This window comes from Loxodonta africana, chromosome 4, assembly GCF_030014295.1.
Source record: "Loxodonta africana isolate mLoxAfr1 chromosome 4, mLoxAfr1.hap2, whole genome shotgun sequence".
In the NCBI taxonomy this organism is placed as follows: domain Eukaryota; kingdom Metazoa; phylum Chordata; class Mammalia; order Proboscidea; family Elephantidae; genus Loxodonta; species Loxodonta africana.
This window is the reverse complement of record NC_087345.1, coordinates 30317859-30338247: the sequence shown is the minus strand read 5'-3', so window position 1 is coordinate 30338247 and position 20389 is coordinate 30317859. Positions and strand designations below refer to the sequence as shown.

The 20389-nt window shown below is 40.6% G+C and overlaps 1 protein-coding gene across 5 annotated transcripts in view; it reads left to right on the top strand.

Annotated features, from left to right (window-relative positions):
* The window catches only part of ANO4 (anoctamin 4), a 491252-nt gene that overhangs the window by 24046 nt on the left and 446817 nt on the right, over positions 1–20389 (top strand). For 4 of the 5 annotated variants that reach the window (XM_023538812.2, XM_023538815.2, XM_023538806.2 and 1 more), the window contains exons 1-2: positions 146–372; positions 13621–13875. In XM_023538812.2, the coding sequence (XP_023394580.2) occupies positions 225–372; positions 13621–13875 (403 nt within the window). In that variant the 5' untranslated portion in view covers positions 146–224. Of the gene's footprint in view, positions 1–145; positions 373–13620; positions 13876–20389 lie in introns of those variants that run through there. The other variant, XM_010599655.3, reaches the window with a different exon arrangement.

Here is a 20389-nt window from a genome sequence, read left to right as displayed (position 1 = left end):
TTAGAACTCATGACGACCCCATGGGTTTCATAGTAGAACTACTCCGTAGGGTTTTCTTGGTTATCGTGTTTATGGAAGCAGATCTTCAGGCCTTTCTTCCATGGTGCCAGTGGGTAAGTTTGAACCACCAATCCCTTGGTTAGTAGACATGTGCAAACGATTTGTACTACCCAGGGACCTCTCAGACAGAGAGAGCTGGTTTATTTACCTCCAGTCATATACTCATGTTGTGGTCCATGGTGCCCACCAAGCTATACTTAACCTTCTCCCCTTTTGCTTTCTCAACAGACAAAGATGTGAGCAGTGGGAAATATAACCTTTCCTCTGCAACCACTAGCAGCTACTACAGTTGTGTCAGCCAGATCACCATAGGTGAGAAATTGTATATTTTTTTTAATTTTATGAAATTATTATTGCCTAAAGAGGAATGGGTCAGTAGAAATTTAAGCGCTTAAGCATTCATTTCCAGAGTCAGTTTGCTTGCTTGTGGACTCACCTTCCTGAGGCGCCCTCTTGTGGATCCTTAATGTTTTTGCGTAAAATTGGACAGGAAGTGTGGTCCAAGAGAAAAAGCTGCCTCTCAGTTCACTAGACCTGTTTTTCCCAACTTTTGGTCATTTGCTTTACCCTCTTCATTCATGTAGCACCTGTACTATTGTGTACTTAATATTAAAACTGCCAGTTTGAAGATTTATATTAATCAATTAAAAATTTTTATGTGACAACTACAAATTGAAAATGTATGTTATGAGCCATAAGTATAAGATAACGCACACATACATACAATAAAAGCAAGTCAGTGTTATTCAGTGATCATTAGAAGCTAGTTCCCATGACCATTCTGGATAAAAGCCTACTTGCTCTTGTTTTCAAAGCATGTTAGGCCAGAGTAAGAGTGGCATAAAAAACCAAAGTGAGTCTCTCTCCTGTTGTGATCAGAATGATTGAAAGGAATTAGGTGGTAATAACAGTCATGTTATGGAACTTTCCATGTTATTTAATGCACTTTTGTACCTCTGAACTTGACACTTGTGCCACTACTAGTAGGCATTCCACACGTTGAGAAGCCCTGTGTGTACCAGAAGCCCTGTCACCTACCTTCTCAGACATAAAACCTCCACACCATAGCAAGTAACCTCCTTAGAAATTTTGGGCATGTCATCCTCTGTCTACCCCCTCCGCACTTAGGGTCCCCACAGGAGACCTTAACACATTGACAAAACATAAGGGGATCCCTCTCCTAGTTCCTTTCCTGCTCAACCTTAAACATGTTTTATTTTGATCAAAGAGGAGCCCTAATGGTGCACTGGTTAAGTGCTTGGCTGCTAACTGAAAGGTCAGTGGTTCAATGCCACCAGCCACTCTGTGGCAGGAAGATGTGACAGTCTCCTTCTGTAAAGATTACAGCTTTGGAAACCTTATGGGGCTGTTCTCTGTCCTGCAGGGTTGCTATGAGTCAGAATTGACTTGATGGTTGTGGGTTGGTTTTTTGGTTTTATTTTGGTCAAAAAAGAAAGAGTGACCCCCTTTATTTGCTCTTTGTTGGATCCTTCCTTTTCCTCCTACTTCCTTTCAGAAGTTTCCAGATTTCTGGGTGCTGACTTAGAAGGGGATAAAAATAATAATGATGACAATTGCAGCTAATACTTATTTTGCATTTACCATCTGTCAGCTGCTGTTGGCTCTTTGCGTACGTTATTTTATTTAATCAGAATCTGTGACAAAGGTACTATTATATACCCATTTTTCAGATGAGGAAGCTTGTTACTCTGCCACTCAGCCGGCAATTGATGTACCCAGGTTTTAAAACCAAAGCCCATGCTCTTAAACACTACATCATAGTTTCTCAAACTTCAATAATGTGGACCCTTATAAAAATAAATAAAAATTAGGAAACCCTGAAACTGATTTAAAATTTTTTTTATTACAAGGTTACTTAATGTGTTCACAGACAAAACTAAGTATTGTTGTTGTTAGTTGCCTGAAGTTCGCTCCAACTCATGGCGACCTTAGGTATCACAGAACGAGACATTGCCCAGTCCTGTGTCATCTTCATGATTGTTGGTATGTCTGAGCCCATTGTTGTGACTATTATGTCAGTCCCGTTCATTGAGGGTTTCCCTCTTTTTTGCTAACCCTCTACTTTACCAAACATGATATCCTTTTTTAGCAACTGGTCTTTCCTGATGATGTGTCCAAAGTAAGTAAGCTGAATTCTCACCATCCTAGCTCCTAAAGCATTCTGCTTATATTTCTCCTAAGACTGATTTGTTCATTCTTTTGTCAGTCCATGGCATATTCAGTGTTCCTCACCAATACCAAAATTCAATGCGTCAGTTCTTCCTCTGTCTTCCTTTTTCACTGTCCAGCTTTCACAAGTGTATGAGGTGATTGAAAATACCATGGCTTGGGACAGGTATGACATCTTTGTTTTTTAAATTTTTAAAATGGTCTCTTGCAGCAGCTTTCCCCAATGTAATTTCTTAACTGCTACTTCCATGGACATTGATTATTGACCCGGGTAGAATTGAAATCATTGACAACTTCAATTTCTTTGCCATTTATTATGATGTTGTTCATTGCTCCAGTTGTGAGGATTTTCATTTTCTTCATGTTCAGGTATAATACATACTGAAGGTGTTTGACCTTCATCAGTAAGTGATTCAAATTGTTGTCATCTTTGTCAAGCAAGGTTGTATCATCTGCATATTGCAAGTTGTTAATGAATCTTCCTCCAATCCTGATGCTGCTGTCCCCTTCATATATACGCCAGCTTCTCAGATTATTTGTTCAGCATACAGATTAAATAATAAGGGTGAAGGATACAATCCTGCTGCACAGCTTTTCTGATTTTAAACCACACAGTATCCCCTTGTTCGGTTTGAAAGACTGCCTCTTGATACATGTATAGGTTCTGCATAAGTACAATTATGTAAGTGCTCTGGAATTCCCATTCTTCGCAGTGCTATCTGTAATTTGTTATGATCCACAGTGGAATGCCTTCGTGTTGTAGATAAAACAGAGGTAAACATCTTTCTGGTATTCTATGATTTCGAATAAAATCCATCTGCCATCAACAGTGGTGTCCGTTGTTCCATGTCCTCTTCTGAATCCAGCTTGAACTTCAGAGTTCCATGTTGATGTACAGCTGCAGTCTTTTTGAATTATTGTCAGCAGAATTTTGCCAACTTTTGATATAAATGATATTGCTTGATAATGTCTGCATTCAGCTGAATCACCTTTCTTTGGAATAGGCATAAATATGGATCTCTTCCAGTCAGTTGGCCATGTGGCTATCTTCCAAATTTCTTGGCATAGACAAGTGAGCCCTTCCAGCGCTGCATCCATTTGTTGAAACATCTCAGTTGGTGATTCTCAATTCCTTAGCCTTGTTATTTTGCTGGTGCTTTCAGTGCAGCTTGGACTTCTTCCTTTAGTACCATTGGTTCTTGATCACATGCTGCCTCCTAATATGGTTGAATGTTGACCAGTTCTTTTGGGTACAGTGACTGTGTATTCCTTCCATCTTCTTTTGGTGCTTTGTGTGTCGTTCAGTTTTTTGCCCATAGACTCCTTCAGTACAGGTTTCCCTCACTATCTGAAAGTAGAGTGTTCCTGTGAAACCTATTGTAAGCTGAGATGGCATAAAGCAAAGAAACAATTACCATTAATTTGTATGGGGAAAATTTTTGAGTGTTCCCAGACCCAAAAAGTAACCTACCAAATTATACCAAATAACACATAAAACATAAAATAACACTAACAAAGCTGTAGTGGCTTAATGCTGAGGTGCTGATTGTAGTTCCCAGGAAAGGAGCTTGGCAAGAGCCACTCTTGCTGCCCGGGGTTCACGCTGCCTCTTTAAGGGTTCACTGCAAAACAAACACTGAATGCTATTTTTGCCCTTTTTTTTTTTTTTTTGTAAAAGTGAAAACCCTCTTTGGATTTCTTTCTGTTAGCAAAAACAGGCAGTAATGTAGGTCTTTAGTAAAAGTAAAGTTGTATTAAGTGGACTTTCGAAAACCAGGGGATACCTGCATTGCAACTCCAGGCTCGAATTTTTTCTTTTTTCAGCTTGAGAAATGCCAATCATTTTCTTCTTTTTTGGTTTTCTAACTCCAGGTCTTTGCACATTTCATCATAATACTTCTTCTCAAGCTGCCCTTTGAAGCCTTTTGTATAACTCTTTTACTTCATCATTTCTTTGGTTTGCATTAGCTACTCTGCACTTAAGAGCAAGTTTCAGGGTTCCTTCTGACATCGTTTGGTCTTTTCTTTCCTGTATTTTTAATTAGCTTTCATTCTGTTCATGTATGATGTCCCTGATGTCATCCCACAACCCTTCTGGTTCTGGTCATTAGTGTTCAGTGCATCAAATTTATTCCTGAGATCGTCTCCAAATTCAGGTGGAGACACCTTATATTCCAAACAGCCATTAACACTCAAATCAAATTTAAAACACCGTTAAGGAAAAAAAAAAAAAAAAAAAAAAGATCAAATTTACCACATTAATTTAATATGATGGCTGCTGTTATCTTGCTGAAATGCAATCACTGCTTGTAAGGCAGTGTGGTCCAGGCTGCAGCGGGGCAGGTTTTTTTGAGTTCAGTATAGCTTTACTACCAGATGTTTTATGAAAATTCTCTTACCACCTTTCTCTGTTTAACCCACTGTGAAATCTCTGTCGCTGGTCACTGAAGTGAAGCATTGGTTCTTCATCTGGTCTGCACACACCTTTGACATGCCCATCTCTGTCCTCTTCTCATTAAGTTTACCAATTGGTGCCAACTTCATGGAAGCGGCAGAACGTGGCCTACTATATGAATATATTAGTTTTATTTATTTATTTTTTAAATTTTATTGTGCTTGAGGTAAAAATTTACAGGGCAGATTAGTTTTTGACTCAAAAATTTATATACAAATTGTTTTGTGACGTTGGTTTCAATCCCTACAATGCATCTACACTCTTCCCTTTTTCCCCTTGCACCCCGGGTTCCCTGTGTTCATTCATCCAGTTGTCTGGTCCCTTCCTGCCTTCTCATCTTTGCTTTGGGCAGGTGTTGCCCATTTGGTCTTGTATACTTGCTTGGACTAAGAAGCACATTTCTCATGTGTATTATTGTTTGTTTTATGGGCCTGTCTAATCTTTGGCTGAAAGGTGGACTTTGGGAGGGGCTTCAGTTCTGAGTTAGCGGGGTATCTGGGGGCATAGTCTCAGGGGTTCCTGCAGTCTCTGTCAGACCAGTGAGTCTGGTCTTTTTTTGTGAATTTTGAATTTTGTTCTCCATTTTTCTCCTGCCATGATCCCTGTCAGGGTGGTTGGTTGTGGTAGTTGGGCACCATCTAGTTCTTCTGGGCTCAGGCTGGTGGAGGCTGTGGTTCATATAGTCCGTTAGTCCTTTGGCCTATATTTTCCGTGTATCTTTGGTATCTTTGGTTTCCTTCATTCTCCCTTGCTTGAATATATTAATTTTAAATGACTAAATTGACTTTTAAATGAAAAATAAAAACAACTAATAAATTCTTGTGGACAAGCTTACAGACCCTGGTTTGAAAACACTGAGTAACCTAAAATGTCATTCCTAGAGAATTTAAGTATCGGGAGGTCATTTAGAGTTTGGAGTAGGAGGGTGGCAAGATGTACACATGGATAAAAGATTGTTCAGGTGAACAGGATGGATCTCATGTGGGGGAATCTGGAGTCATAACAGAGGTAGTGACTATGACTGCATTCTTGACCTGAGCAGTAATAAACTAGGGAGGTGGGGTAAAGAGGCAGATATGGAGGAGAGCTGTGGAAGAGCTGGCAGGACTAAATCATTGACTGGATATGGAGATAGACAAGTGTGGCATTAGATTTTGAGTTGGAGTGATAAGGAGTCTGAGCTATTCCTAGAAGTATAGACGTTGGGAAGAGGAAGTGATAGCTGTGGGTTGGACCTGTGGGTTGGAGGTGCCTGTGAGACCCCCAGAGTCCCTAGGTAGCACACACAGGTAAATATTGGGCTGCTAACTGAAAAATTGGTGGTTCAGATCCACCCAGAGTTACCTTGGAAGAAAGGCCTGGTGATCTACTTCCAAAAAAACATCAATTGAAAACCCTAGGGAGTACAATTCTACTCTGACACACATGGGTTTGCCATGAGTTGGACTCAACTCCATGGCAACTGGTAGTGGTGATGAGACCTCCACCTTGAAATGCCCAGCAGGAAATTAAAAATGTGGAGAGATTGGGGCAGTTCAAATCCACCAGGTACCCCTTGGAAACTCTGTGGGGCAGTTCTGCATTTTCCTGTAGGGTCGCTATGAGTCGGGATTGACTCCACCGCAGCGGGTTTGGTTTTGGGTCTACACAGAGAGGACAGTTGAATCCTTGGAAGAGACAAAATAATAAGAGTGAGTCAGTATATGGAGAGTGTAGAGGGCCATGGAGCAATCTTTGGAGGAAGCATAACTAAATTAGAAATAATGACAGATAGGAGAATCAAGAGAGCAGATTTCCTGGAAAGCTCAGAGAATTTCTAGAAAGGGAGCCTCAGCAGGGTGAACATTAAAGATCCACCCTGCTGACATCACCATGGTGGGATGGGAGCCAGATCGCAAAGCTCTGTATAAGGAGTGATGGGCTGTGAGTAGAGGCTTCTCTTTTAAGACACTTGTCAATGAAAGTGGAGTGGTATATAGTAAGAACAATATAGTAGCTGACATGTTTCAGAAGCTTTCTCTGTGCCGAGTTCTGGGCTAAGTACTTTTTCTGTATTTACTCATTTAATCCTCACAATAATCCTTGAGGTAGATACTGTTATTTCCCCCATTTTACAGATGAGGAAACTGAGTTACTGAGAGGTTAAAAGGTTGCCTAAGGTTACACGGGTGTGAGAGCTGTGATTTGAACCCAAGTAACCTGTCTCCTGTTGGATGTCACTTTTGTGTCATGCCATCTTGCAGACTGCTGGCCATGGGCCATGTGCCCTTCCCTGCTCCAGTCAGCTGGGGTCACTATGTCAGACTCTACTGTCCTAAGCAGTTGCCTCTGAAAAAAAAAATGTGAGTATGGCAGTGTCTTAGTCAAGGCCTATATGTATCTGTATACACACAGTTACATACATATATATAGTTACAAAGAGAGAGAGAGAGATGAATTTTAAGGAATTGGCTCACACAGTTGTGGGAGCTGCCAAGTCTACAATCCATAGGTCAGGCTACAGGTTGGAAACTCTGATACTCTTTGTGTCTGAAATCAGTAGCCCAGGTGGCAGAACTGAAATTCCATCAGGATGTCTATTTGTAGACTTGAGGAAGAATCCTCCCATTGCCGGCAACCTCATTTTTTGCTCTTAAAACCTTCAACTGACAGTATGGAGGGTAACCTGCTTTACTTAAGGTCAGCCGATTTAAATGTTACAGATAGACAGCTGACATCGAGTCAACTCTGACTCATGGCGACCTTATGTACAACATGGTGAAATGCTGCTCAGTCCTGTCTCATCCTCACAGTTGCCAACACATTCGAGTCCATAGTTGTGGCTGTTATGCCAATCTTCCTTCCCCCTTGCTGGCCCTCTATTTTAGCAAATATGATTTTTTTTTTTTTCTCTAGTGATTAAGTCTTCCTGAAGACATGTCTAGAGCCAGTGAATCAGATAGTATTCTGTTGTGATCCATAGGGTTTTCACTGAGTGATTTTCAGAAGTAGATTGCTAGGCCTTTCTTCCTAGTCTGTCTTAGTCTGAAAGCTCCACTGTAACTTGTCTGGTATTTGAAATACTGGTGGCATAGCTTCTAGCATCATAGGAACATGAAAGCCACCACAGTACAATAAACTGACAGTTGGGTGGTGGGTGTAAATGTTAATCACATGCAAATACCTTCATAGCAACATTAGACTAGTGTTTGAGCAAACAACTGGATACCATAGCCTAGCAAAGTTGACACAGGTAGGCGTTTAGTCTTCTCAGAAGGTGATGGGTAGCTGAAAGGCCCCTTGAATTCTGCTTCAGTTCCCCAACTCAAATTGGCTGAAACTGTAAGAAAATTTATTATTTCACATAACAGGGAGTCCAGAGGCGGTCCTGACCTTAAGGCAGGTTGATTAAGCTGCTCAGTGATGCTGTGAAAGACCTTCTCCCTGCTGCTTCCTCAGTGAATCTATCTTCATGGTGGCCAGATGGCTGTGTTCATTTCAGGAACTGTATTCAGACACAACCGTGATCAGAGAGAACAGAGCTTTGGTGACTTCCACAGGCTTTCACTTGAGGAGCTGAAAAACTTTCTTCTGAAGTTCCATAGAAGACGTCTCCAATCTCATTGGCTAGGGTTGGGTCATATGACTGTCCTTGAACCAATCATTGTTAGGGGAAATGAGATTATCTTTAGACCTATCAGGCTGACTAGAGGCTTTGGGAATGGGATGGTGAGGTCATCTTGCCCTGAGGCCCATCGCTTCCTGGGGGGTTGGACAGATTCCCAAACAAAATAGTGACTTTATTGGGAGGAAGGAGGGGAGATGGATTCTGCATCGGCAGGCAACCAACAGTGTCTTCTGCCCACAATCTGTCCAGTACAAAGAACTTGTGCAATATTTATAGTAAAAGCAAAAAATAATTAACCACCTTAGCCTCAAAGTACTACATGGTGAAGTAGATCATTGTCCAGAAGCAGTTGATTTTTTTTCTACTGTTCATTATTCTACATTTTTTTGTCACCTCTCCTCACTGATGGGCAGTTTTAAAAACATATTTAGCAATGATCGAGTATTAAAATGTCTTTCTAATACATATTCAGAAGCACATGCTATGGTAATGAGTGCAATCCTGGAATCATACATTCAGATTCTAGATGCCTTAGAAAATAAGGCTGAAGACAGACACAAAAAGGAGATACCAGAAGAGAGGCTGAAAACATCCTCAAACACTAAGTATGTATTTATGTTGGTTATGTGGAATAATGTACTGCAGCATTTTCATTGGACGAGTCAAGCTTTCCAAGATTCAGAAGTAAACTTAAAGACATGCACAGATCTCTAATGACTGGTCATTAACAGAGTATTTACATAATTTAAGAGATTTTGAAAAATTTGAAAACACAACAAAACAAATACTAGCAAATTCTGATTATCAAGCAGTTCACTGTTGCAAAAGCGTTAGAAAGAAACAAGTAAATGACAGAAGTACTCCAGACGATTGAGTGCCAGAGATAAATTTTGCTTAACCACGTACTACACCATCATTGACACACTTGAATCTTGCATGAAAAGAAGGGTGAAAGTGTATGAAGTTCTTTCACATAGATTTTCCTTCTTAAATAATGTGTGTACACCTGATGAAGAATGCATGGAGGCATCTAAGAAATTAGTGCAGGCTTATCCCTAGGACTTAAATACAAACCTTTACAGAGATGCAAGACAATTTCATTCTTACATGAGAACTAAGTTTATAGATTCAGGAAAGATAAATTTACTCAGGTAGGCATGTATGATTCCATAATAGAAGATAGAATGCGATACCTATTTTCCACTGTTGAAGTTGGCTTTATGCATATTCCTTATTTTAATGATCACAAACTGTACAACAGAACATGCTCATTTTTGTCCCAAAAGAGACTCAAAAAACCCTCAGAATACAACAGTGATTCAGGAAAGACTTGATTCATTATCCTTATTGTGTATGGAAGTAGATACTGTTTGGCAGCTTAATTATGATGAAATCGTTGAAGAATTTGTAAGAGCAAAGAATAGAAAGAAATGTTTTCAATTATACTGTGTTTGAGATGAAATATCTAAAATTAAAATATAGTAATTTGTTGTAATGTTTGTTTTCTGATCATTACGTTTTTTCTTATGACATCTGTTCATTTGTTCATTTGTAATTATGGCATTTATTACGAAACATGCATCAAAATTGAAGTATGAACCGTTTAAAGCAAAGTTGGTGAGAGCCAATTTTTTGTTGTGGGAGGTGAACAGAATTTTACATCGATTATTGAAACAACTAAGTTCACTTTGTTGTTCTCTTTGTTTTAGAATATGTGGAATATTCTTTTTGTAGAAAATGTGGTATATAGTAAAAATGTTAGTACCCCACATCCACTAAAAATTTTGTAATCGAGTTCATCTCATTCCACTAAAATGGCATATACCACTTTTACATTCAATTACTAATATTATAGTCATATTTAAAAAGAAGTTATATCATGGATAGCTAAGACACACACACACACACACACACACACACACACACACATATACATGATATATATATAACCTGGAGCCCTGGTGGCACAGTGTTTAAGAGCTACAGCTGCTAACCAAAAGGTCAGCAGTTCGAATCCACCAGCGGCTCCTTGGAAATCCTGTTGGTTGCTGTGAGTTGGAATTGACTCGATGGCAACGAGTTTTTTGTTTTTTAATATGTAACTCACGTATCCCGTTTGAATGTGTGAGTAAACAGAGGAGGGGACACTACAGATTATCATTGTTTAGGGCCCTTAAATGCCTTAATCCAGCTCTGGTCTCTGGCTCCATCTTCAATTCTGAACAGTGAGAATTTGTGTCCCAATTGATTATCTCCAGAGACTCCATATCTCTCACTCAAGAAAGATGCATTCTCATTCACTACTGTCTACTTAGACACCTTTTAGGAAAGTGATGAACCAAGAAGTGTTGAGATAGTCCAGTCAGCATCACCTCAGATTTGTCAGCATTTCCCATTCCTTATACATTCTGATTGATCGAAATTTCTCTATGGAAAATTATTCAGAAAGGAATAAATACCCTAAGAGTGATTTGTGGGGAGCAGCCCTGCTTCCAGCTTCCAGACTATCTCTTGCCATCTGCCCTGTTAGCGAGGCAGTAAGGCTTAGTGGTTCAGTACCCTTGTGGTCTTCAGTGAACCTAGCCCTAAATCTTAACTGTTTCTGTGTAGCTGTGTGACTTGGGAAGTTATAATGTCTCTTAGCCTCAGTCTCCTCATTTGTGAGTGGGAATAACAGTACCTGTCTCACCAGGTTATTGTGAGATTTAAATGAGGTGGAGCTGGTAGAGTCCTTAGCACAGTGCTGTAAGCTTTAGATAGTATTGTAATTTCCAGTTGATTACTTCTTTTATGACAATGAAGTAGATTGCTCATTCCTAGGCATCAGCCATGACTTCTGTGTGGATGATTCCTGGATTTATGACTCTAGTCCCAAGCTGTCTCCTAATCTTCATTTCTTTCCTTTTTCAGTCTTCTGCCAAATGCGGAAACATAGATGTTTCCACCATCAGCTCAAACTCTTTGAGTCTAAAAACGCATCATCCTCCCTCAGTTCTTGCAAAGCCAGTCCATCTGATTGTCACAGATGGTGGGTGAAGATATCCACCATTCTCTTTGTCACAAGTCTTCTCTGGCATCTTGCCAGTGAGGGACAAAGCTGCTTGGTTGTCAAAATCCTCCTCTTCTCCAATGTCATACTTATCTCTGGGCCTTTTTTCCTTTCCCGCTGGCTGCACTTAGCTTGGCCTCTTAGTAACCCTCACCTGGCCTCTACGTAACAGCCTCTTGCAGTGTCTCCGTGCTGCTGGTGTCCAGGAATAATTCAGTGAACAGTAGGTATCTATTGAGTGCTGGCTCGTGTCTGGCCTTGTGGGAGGTACTGGTGGGAGGAGAGTGAGGGGAAGAGCCAAACTGAAACAGAAACTGGGAAGGAGTTTCAAAGATGAGTAAGATACTCTTTAACCTTGAGGAGTGCTCAGTTCATAGAAAGAAATAAAATATGGCCGTAACTCATGGGCAGGAACTGTCTGTACATGTCTGCGTACAGATGGTTTGTAGCTCAGGAAGTGAGGGCTGCCCCAGACATCAGCATTTGTCTTCAGGCCTCCTCCCTTATTACTGCTTTTGGCCTATTTTTGGTTCCTTAACACCCCCAGTTTGGACTTTCTCCCCACATACCTCCAGTCTCAGCACACCAGTGCCTGTTACTGGGCCTCTCTTCATCAGGGGTAAGACAGTTTGGGGTAGTCAGGGGAGACTCCTCAGAAGAGGTGACCAACAGAGGAAGAAATACCAGAGTCTGCCTACTTTTTGCAGCTATTAATTTGATGGTGCAAGTCCCCACTTCAGGAACTTTTAGGGATATTGTTTTGCTGCCAAACAAAATCTAGTTTTCTTACGTTGGCGTTTAAGACCCTTGGCTGTCTTGTATTTTCCTTTCCGTTCTTGTCTTTCTCTGACTACGCTCATGTTATATTCTTATGTTCTGTATCTGGGTTGTAAAGGCGAAGGCCTGCAGAGGTCAGGGATATAAGGCAAATGAGTGAAGGAGGCTGGGAATAAGGCTTCAGGAAGTGGTGGGGACTGTGGCAAACTGGAGTTACCTTACTCCTCCTCCAGGAGGCAGCTTCAACTGTTGCTCTAGCTGACACCTACCATGTGGGAATGTGGTCCATCTTTGCCTGATCTTTGATCTTTCCGGAGAAGCCAGAAAGCTGGATTTTTGTGGGAACTCCCTAGATTTTCATGGTTTCCAACTTTGAGTTTTACTTTAAAGTATCTTTTTTTTTTTTTTTTAGTGTGAGCTGAACAAAACTCATCTGTGGATCTGTCCCTCTGGCTTCTAAGTTGACACCTCTGTCTATAAGTCCACCTTCTCTATGACCTACTCCCTCCACCTGGAAGTACCCTCTCCCTGAATTCCTGGGTAGGGTGGCACTTTCAGTCCTTTTAATTCTTTCATCTTGCTTTGCGTTGTAGTTAGTTGTAGTTTAGGGGAAAGAGCATAGGTTTTAGAGGCAAAGAGATCTGTGCTTCAGTTCAGCCTCTGGCAGTTACTGGCTGCTTGAATTTGGGCAAATTCTTTAACCTCTTTGAGATCCAGTTTCCTCATCTATAAAACTGGAATAGTAATAGTCCCTTTGCATATTTGCTGTGAGGAGCAGAGATCACTTATGCAAGGTGCCATCAGTTATTTTTTATTATGAGCATAGATCTTATCCTTTTATTAGACAGGCGTAGTGCTTAAGTGCTATGGTTGCTAACCAAAGGGTTGGCAGTTCGAATCCACCGGGCGCTCCTTGGAGTTCTACTGTGTCCTATAAGGTTGCTATGAGTCAGAATCGACTTGATGGCACTGGGTTTGGTTTTTTGGTTTTGGAAGTTTTTTAAGGACAAAGACTGGGCACTTAGTACATAAACCAGTAAAAACAAAACAAAACAAAAAAAGATGAGTTGCCATCGAGTGGTGACTCATGGTGACTGCTTGTGTGTCAGAGTAGAACTGTGCTCTGTAGGCTTTTCAATATCTGGCTTTTTGGAGATAGATTGCCTGGCCTTTCTTCTGAGGCCCCTCTGGGTGGACTTGAACCACCAACCTTTTAGTTAGCAGCCAAGCATATTAACAGTTTGCACCACCCAGGGACTCCGTACCACCCATTAAAAAAAAAAGTATGTGCTTAATAAATGTACTTTGAATAAATGAACAAGATCCATCAAGTGTGATAATAGTTGCTTGTTTATTAGTAACATGCTTCCTTATGTCAACTGGTGTTTAATTTGAATCACAGCTAAGACTTCTGGGGACTACGTAAGCAAATAACGGTATACTTTGATTGCTGCTACCGACCTGGTGCATTTGTCTCACCAGGTTATGACATTGCTGGGCCTGTTGCAATAGGGCTCACCCACTGGAAAAATCCATATGCACAAGGAAGACCCACCCTTCCATCAGATCTGCCTCTCTTCATCTCCAAAGATGTAGGCATCCCCGTGTATCACCGGTCCTTCACCTGGAAGACTGACCTGGCGGCTACACCTTTGTCTTGCCCAGCCTCGCTGTCCATCACTCCAGTGCCTTCTTACAGCAGCAGCAGCCAGGAAACCCTGAGTCAAGACACAACAGGTAATGGTGTTGGCTTCCTGTTGGAGGTCCGGCCTCAGTGTACCTAAGGTTCCTTTATGCATTTGCCTGTTGAACAAATCACATCCACATTTCTGATTGAGTCTATGTACTCTAAACCCCGTCCTCCACTGCCACCAGCCTGTGATAGCTTGGTTGACCAGAATGAAGGTTGGCTTTATTTGGAAATATTTGACCTCAGTGTTAGATGTATCTGGTAAAATGCCATCTAGAAATCAACTCCAAATCAGAATTCCAAGATCTGTCATATGCCTTTTTTTTTTTTTTAAGTTTGTTTAATTTCTTTCATCCTCTGTTTAGTGACAAGTCATCTGTGTTGGATTAAACTCTTGCGTTGACGAGTGTCTGATGATTCAAAAGTAAATTTTGAATACGTTAGTTCCTACTAGTTACTCTGTTCTGCTGTATTGATCTCTGTAAGGAGTTTGTAAACTACTTTCGGTGGGCCACATCTAGCCTGCTACCTGTTACCTATATATAGCTTAAGAGCTAAGAATAGTTTCGACATTTTTAAATGGTTGGGAAAAAGTAAATAAATTAAAGGAGAGGAATATTTTGAGAAGTGTGAAAATTTTATCAAATAAGAATTTCAGTGTCCATATGTAATTTTATTGGGACATAGCCACACCTGTGAAGATTTGCATATGTTATGGCTGCTGTAGTGTGTCAGTGGCACAGTTGAGTAATTGTGGCAAAGACTGTACAGCCTGCAAATCATAAAGTGTTTACTGTCTTGCTCTTTACAGAAAAAGTTGGCTGACCCCTGATCTCTGTGACTCTTGGGAGTCATGACTTAAACAATCAAGGCAAGAAAAATACAATATCTGGATTTTAAAATGATTATTTAAATCAGTTCTAAAGGCTTTATGTATGCAAGGATGGCCAGTTAATTTTTATATCTAAAGTCTAAATTGGAGGTTTAAATTATGCAAAATTTACCCTGCCACGTTATCAATATCTACAGCACTTAGAGAGAATGGTCAGCTGAATTCAGTGTGTAATTGCCATTAGAAGTAACTCTTTGAATGTCAGGATTCGATGACAGTCAGCAAATCACAGAATGCTGCCACCTAGAGATGAGAAGTTGATGTTGCAGAAGTTCTGGGTTATCAAAAAAAAAAAAATTTTTTTTTTTTTTTTTTTAAAGCAGTGCCTAAAACAGTAGATTGTAGACTTCATTAATGTTGAGAGTCACCAGTGAGCTTGTTGAAAATGAAGATTTCTGGTGATGCTATTTTGATGGCACCAGGTGAGCTCCAGCAGTCTGCACTCTGAAGGTTTCCTCCTCCTTGTGGTCTTGATTCAGGAGGTTCCCATAAACACATTGGGAGACCTCCTCCAAAGTGTCTTTGGTTAAATGGCTAGATTGAAATTAAGGAGGTTGGTATTAAAGAGCGTTGTGGAACATTTGCGCAGCATCGGCTCTGCACACGGCAGAGCTATTCACCTTTCTAATGGTCCTGATTGAAGGTCATTTTGAGAATAGAAAAATCATGATCTGGAGTTTGAAAGTTTTTCTCTAGAGTCCATTTGCAGTCTTTTGGGTTTTGATTTTATCACAAAGGAAAACTGGCTCTGCTTGCTTTAGTTTAGTAAAATCTGAAGTTAAGAAATAAAGTGCTTTCTTTGGCCAGGTTAGCTAAAAGGTTATGGCATTTTCCGGCAAAGAAGAGTATGAAATGGCAGCTTTTAGAATAACATTTTATCATGACGTTGTTTCCCTTTGAGTTGGCTTTTTTCTCTCCAGAGAGTACTGTGCTCAGAAGCAATCCAATTTTTGTCAATTTTAAGCTGTCTTCCTTCTCCATAAACTTCTGGTCTGATGACAAGTTTTAGGCACAGAATGATTCTGTAATTATTTGATTGTTGAAAATTTCTTAGGCTGTTTAAGAATTTTTTCAAACATATTTTTTTTTTAAATCTGTCTTCATATTTATAAACCTCACTGCTCTACAATTCTAGAAGGAATAAAAAACACTGAAATGACTAGAGCTTATTGATTTCTGATTTTATTTAGCTGGTTTAACGTGTGCCATATTACCTTATTCTATCATACTTTCCGGAGACCCTGGTGGTGTAGTGGTTAAGTGCTACGGCTGCTAAGCAAAGGGTCGGCAGTTTGAATCCGCCAGGCGCTCCTTGGAAACTCTATGGGGCAGTTCTACTCTGTCCTACAGGGTCGCTATGAGTCGGAATCAACTCGACGGCACTGGGTTTGGTTTATCATACTTTCCCATCATTGTGTGGCTAATTTGTACAGTGGTTTTCTGGTATTAGACTACCCTTTTTACTTGAACCGAGAAGGTTTGTAACAATTAGATGTTAAATGTTTTAGATATGGACATAGGGTGTTTGCCAGTCCACAGCGGTTAAAAGCTACAGCTGCTAACCAAAAAGTCAGTAGTTTAAACCCACCAGGTGCTCCTTGGAAACCCTATGGGGTAGTTCTACTCTGTCCTATAGGGTTGCTATGAGTTGGAATGAACTTGATGGCAACAAATTTTTAAGGTGCTTTTGACAGGTTTCTGGGTTGTGCAAACTGGAAAAGGGTTACCCCTCCTCTGGGAACATGCAGCCTTGAGCCATGGTAGACGTCACAGCAAGTGGAGTAGAGCCTGAATTTCATCCCCACTTACCCCATCGTGCAGTGAACGACCTGCGCAACTCCACAAGGTGGCCCTGGATGTAGCATCCCTTCGTTATGACAAAGAATGTTTTAATCAATAAATAAATTGTAGCAGGTTAAGTTGGAAGAACAGTTGCTGTGACTGGCTTCATTTATCCCCCTTTCCCTCCCTTCCCCTCTCTCTATCCAACCGTTTATCCATCCATCACCTCCATCCCTCCATTCAATATTAGATAGCTAAAAAAAAAAAAAATTTTTTTTTTTTTTTTTACTTTTTGCCACGTACTGTAATTAGTCCTTGGAATAGAAAGTTGAGTAAAGCATTACCCCTGTCTCAAGAAGCTAAAAATATAGCAGAGGAGAAAAAAACCCATGGCCATTGAGTCGATTCCGACTCAGAGCCACCCTATAGGAGCCTCACAGAATTTCCAGAGTGCCTGGTGGATTTGAACTGCTGACCTTTTGATTAGCAGCTGTAGCTCTTAACCACTATGCCACCAGTGTCTCCTAGTGGAGGAGACAGACAAGTAAATCAAGTATTTTAATTTGGTGTGATAAGTGCTAAGACGAGATTTCACATTAGATGTTCATACACACCCACATGTTTTTGTTATTATTAGTAAATTGTATTTACTAATAAATGATACTGGTAAAAAGATTTTGAAGGCAAAATGTATTATTGAATTATTTCTTTAACTGAGAAAAGATGGATTTGAAAGAGCCATAGGAGAAAAATTTGGAAGCCATCTTCATCTCCAGTATTCTGTGTGGATTTGGGAACCCGCTTTTGACAACCAAGCTTTAGAACCTGCTTCACTCGCACCACCAGCACCACACAGCTTGCGTTCCGCCCCTTCCCCCAGCAGACTCTCCCAGCTCTCCTCCTTTGTATTCAATCCCTAGCTGCATGCCGAGGATCCAGAAGTGGTGTTTCTGTGACTGATTTCTCTGACAAGCTTCAGATGTGTATTAACAACCGCTTACAGGACTTTTTAACCTGGATGTCAATTCAATTCTGAATTGAAGTTTCTTCTTGTAGATCTCAAAGTTGAATTTCTTACTCTGCTTAACAATAACATAGTCCATCCAGACTCCCAAGCCAAACACTGGGTGTCCTCATGCTTAACCCCCTGCGGGCCATCAGCCTTCACAGTCAGTTGATTAGCATATTCATTTGCATCCATTTTAGAAATAACTAATTTAGAGTATCCATTCCATCCTCACTGATACTACCATCTCTGCCTAGGCTAGTACACAGTCTTCCAAACCAGCCTCTCTATATCTTTTTTCTTCCACATCTACGAGGTTAACTTTCCCAAGCTCGTCTCTCACTCTTTCTCTCTCCCTCTCTTTCCTCTCCCCCTACCCTTCTCCTTCTCTATTCCCCCTCCTTGAAGATCTCTGTTTCTTCACCATTGCCAATAGGATAAAGTCTGTACACCTTATACATGTTATATAAAACCAAAAATCAAACCAGTTGCCATCAATTTGATTCCATCTCATGATGACCCCATGTGTTTCAGAGTAGAACTGCACTCCATAAGATTTTGGTGGCTGTGATCCTTTTGGAAGGACATCTTCCTAGGCGTCTCTAGGTGGATTTGAACCACCAGCCTTTTGGTTAGTAGTCAAGCCTTTAACCATTTGTGTGACTCAGGGACTCCCATGTTATATCTCATATATATATGAGGACCTTTCTAATCTAGTTTTCATTGACTCTCTAGCATCTCCTACCATGCTCTCCAGATGCATCCACACAGTAATTATTCTTAACTCCTTACCATCCCTGAAGACTCATGATTTTGCACATGGCGTGCCATCTACGTGGATGCCCTTCTTTTTTTTCTCTTAGAAAATTTCTTTAATTCTTCAGAACTTAGAGGGGACTGCCTCTGTGAATTCATTCCCCTTTTTCCTCAGCATAATTAGTCATTTTTCCTACTAGCACCAAATGAGCAGAGACCAGGGATGCTGCCAAACATCCTATAATGCACGGGATATGGTCTCTAGCTCACTGTCCCACGTCCATCATTAATTCTTAATACTCCTTTCTCCCTTTGAGTTTCTCTTCCTGTGGATTGTGCCTTGTCCTTGCACTATCTCTATGGGCCCTGATTCTGTATAGCATTTCCAGGGCTCTATCCTGGATAAAGTGTGTCCTTGGCACCTTTGCTTTTCCCCTTTTCAGGTTTCTTCATGTCCTTTAACTCTCCCCAAATTTACTTCATGCTGCACCTAGGCTTTTTCTCTTCATGTTCTGTTATCCCTCAGTTTCTCAACATTGGCACTGTTGACGTTTTGGAACAGATAATTCTTTGTGGGAGGCTGTCCTGTGCATTGTAGGATGATTAGCAGCACCCCTGGCCCTAACCCTAGGTGCCAGTAGCACCCCCTATGCCTAGTTGTGATAACCAATAATGTCTCCAAATATTGTTAAATGACCCCTGGGGGGCAAAATCACCCCCAGTTGGGAACCACTGATTTATACCAATTAAGTCTGGTCTTGTTCACCGAAGCTTTGCTTGGTGGGAGTAATCCGGTAGTATAATTATTGAGAACGGGTTCATGAATTATAATGAGTTTTACCCTATTTTAATAGAGACCTTTTGCAAACTGTGCATAAAAGCATGTAGGGAATCTCCTTCCTAAGCCGAAGGTTTTTTTCCCCCTAGGATACAGGTGACACCTTTGACACTTGCCCACTCTCCCCTGCTAGCTCCCCGTATATGCAGCTCTGCAATTACTTCATAAACCGGGGCTTTTCTGTTTGTGTTCAAGACCAGTGGTAATCTCTTCTGCAACTCAATACCTGGGAATAAGTGAGAACTCATCCCTTTTGCCTCGTCCTTCTCCAGAGTCTCCTGTGCCTCCTACTTTCCCCTTAGTGGTCTCCTGGTAGAATTGGGTTTTAGAAAGAGGACATTATAAATTCCAGATATTCCTTATGGATTTTAAATACATCGGTCACTTGCAAAGGGGAAAGGAGATGTACCAAACTATAGTGATGCCCGAGGTAAAGTGCCTTAGAAGAGATGCCCATGTAATAGCATGAATTCAATTTCTTTCAACAAATTGAGACCAGATACTTTCAGAATTGACGCTGAAGAGAGGGAGGTTTTAAATTTCAGAGGTGACATGCCACAAAAAGTGACCCTGTAACTTGAGCGACTAAAGTGACCATGAGATGGCAGAGTAACCTGACCCAGCCAGGAGACAGCATGCTCCCTTTTACAGATGCCCAGAGGTACTCATTGACCTGCCAGCTAAATTCGTGGTACAGAGTAAGGGGAGACCAGCTACCCTCTACAAAAATCAGGACAATATAAATTAGAAACAGCTTCTAAACCATTATACAGTAAAACTTGCAAAAGCTGGAACCTGTATAAGGCAGAAACCTATGAAAGAAGGAAAACTAAAATATTTTCCACTAAAATGAGCAATAGAAAAGTGGTAAAACTTCACCCTGTCAAAGGTGGAAAACTTGCAAGACCTGGAAAAACAAGGCAGTCCCTTTGAGTTCCAGATTTCACAGGTTTTTTAAAGTAGGTTTCTCATAGACAACATAGAGTTGGGTCTTGTTTTTTGTCCAATCTGGCAATCTCTGTCTTTTAATTGGTATATTTAGACCATTCACATTTCAAGTGGTTATTAACATAGTTGGATTAATAGCTACCATGTTTGTAACTTTTTATTTTGTGGTTTCTTGTTTTTTCCTCTCTTTCTGCTTTACCTGATTTTAATTGAGCGTTTCATATGACTCACAAAGCATCAAATTATGGTGATTTTTTTTTTTTTTTCATAGAATGGGTACCTACTCACTTTTGTCTTTGCCTTTAAATTTTTTCCTTTTGTCAAAATGTTCCTGAAAGG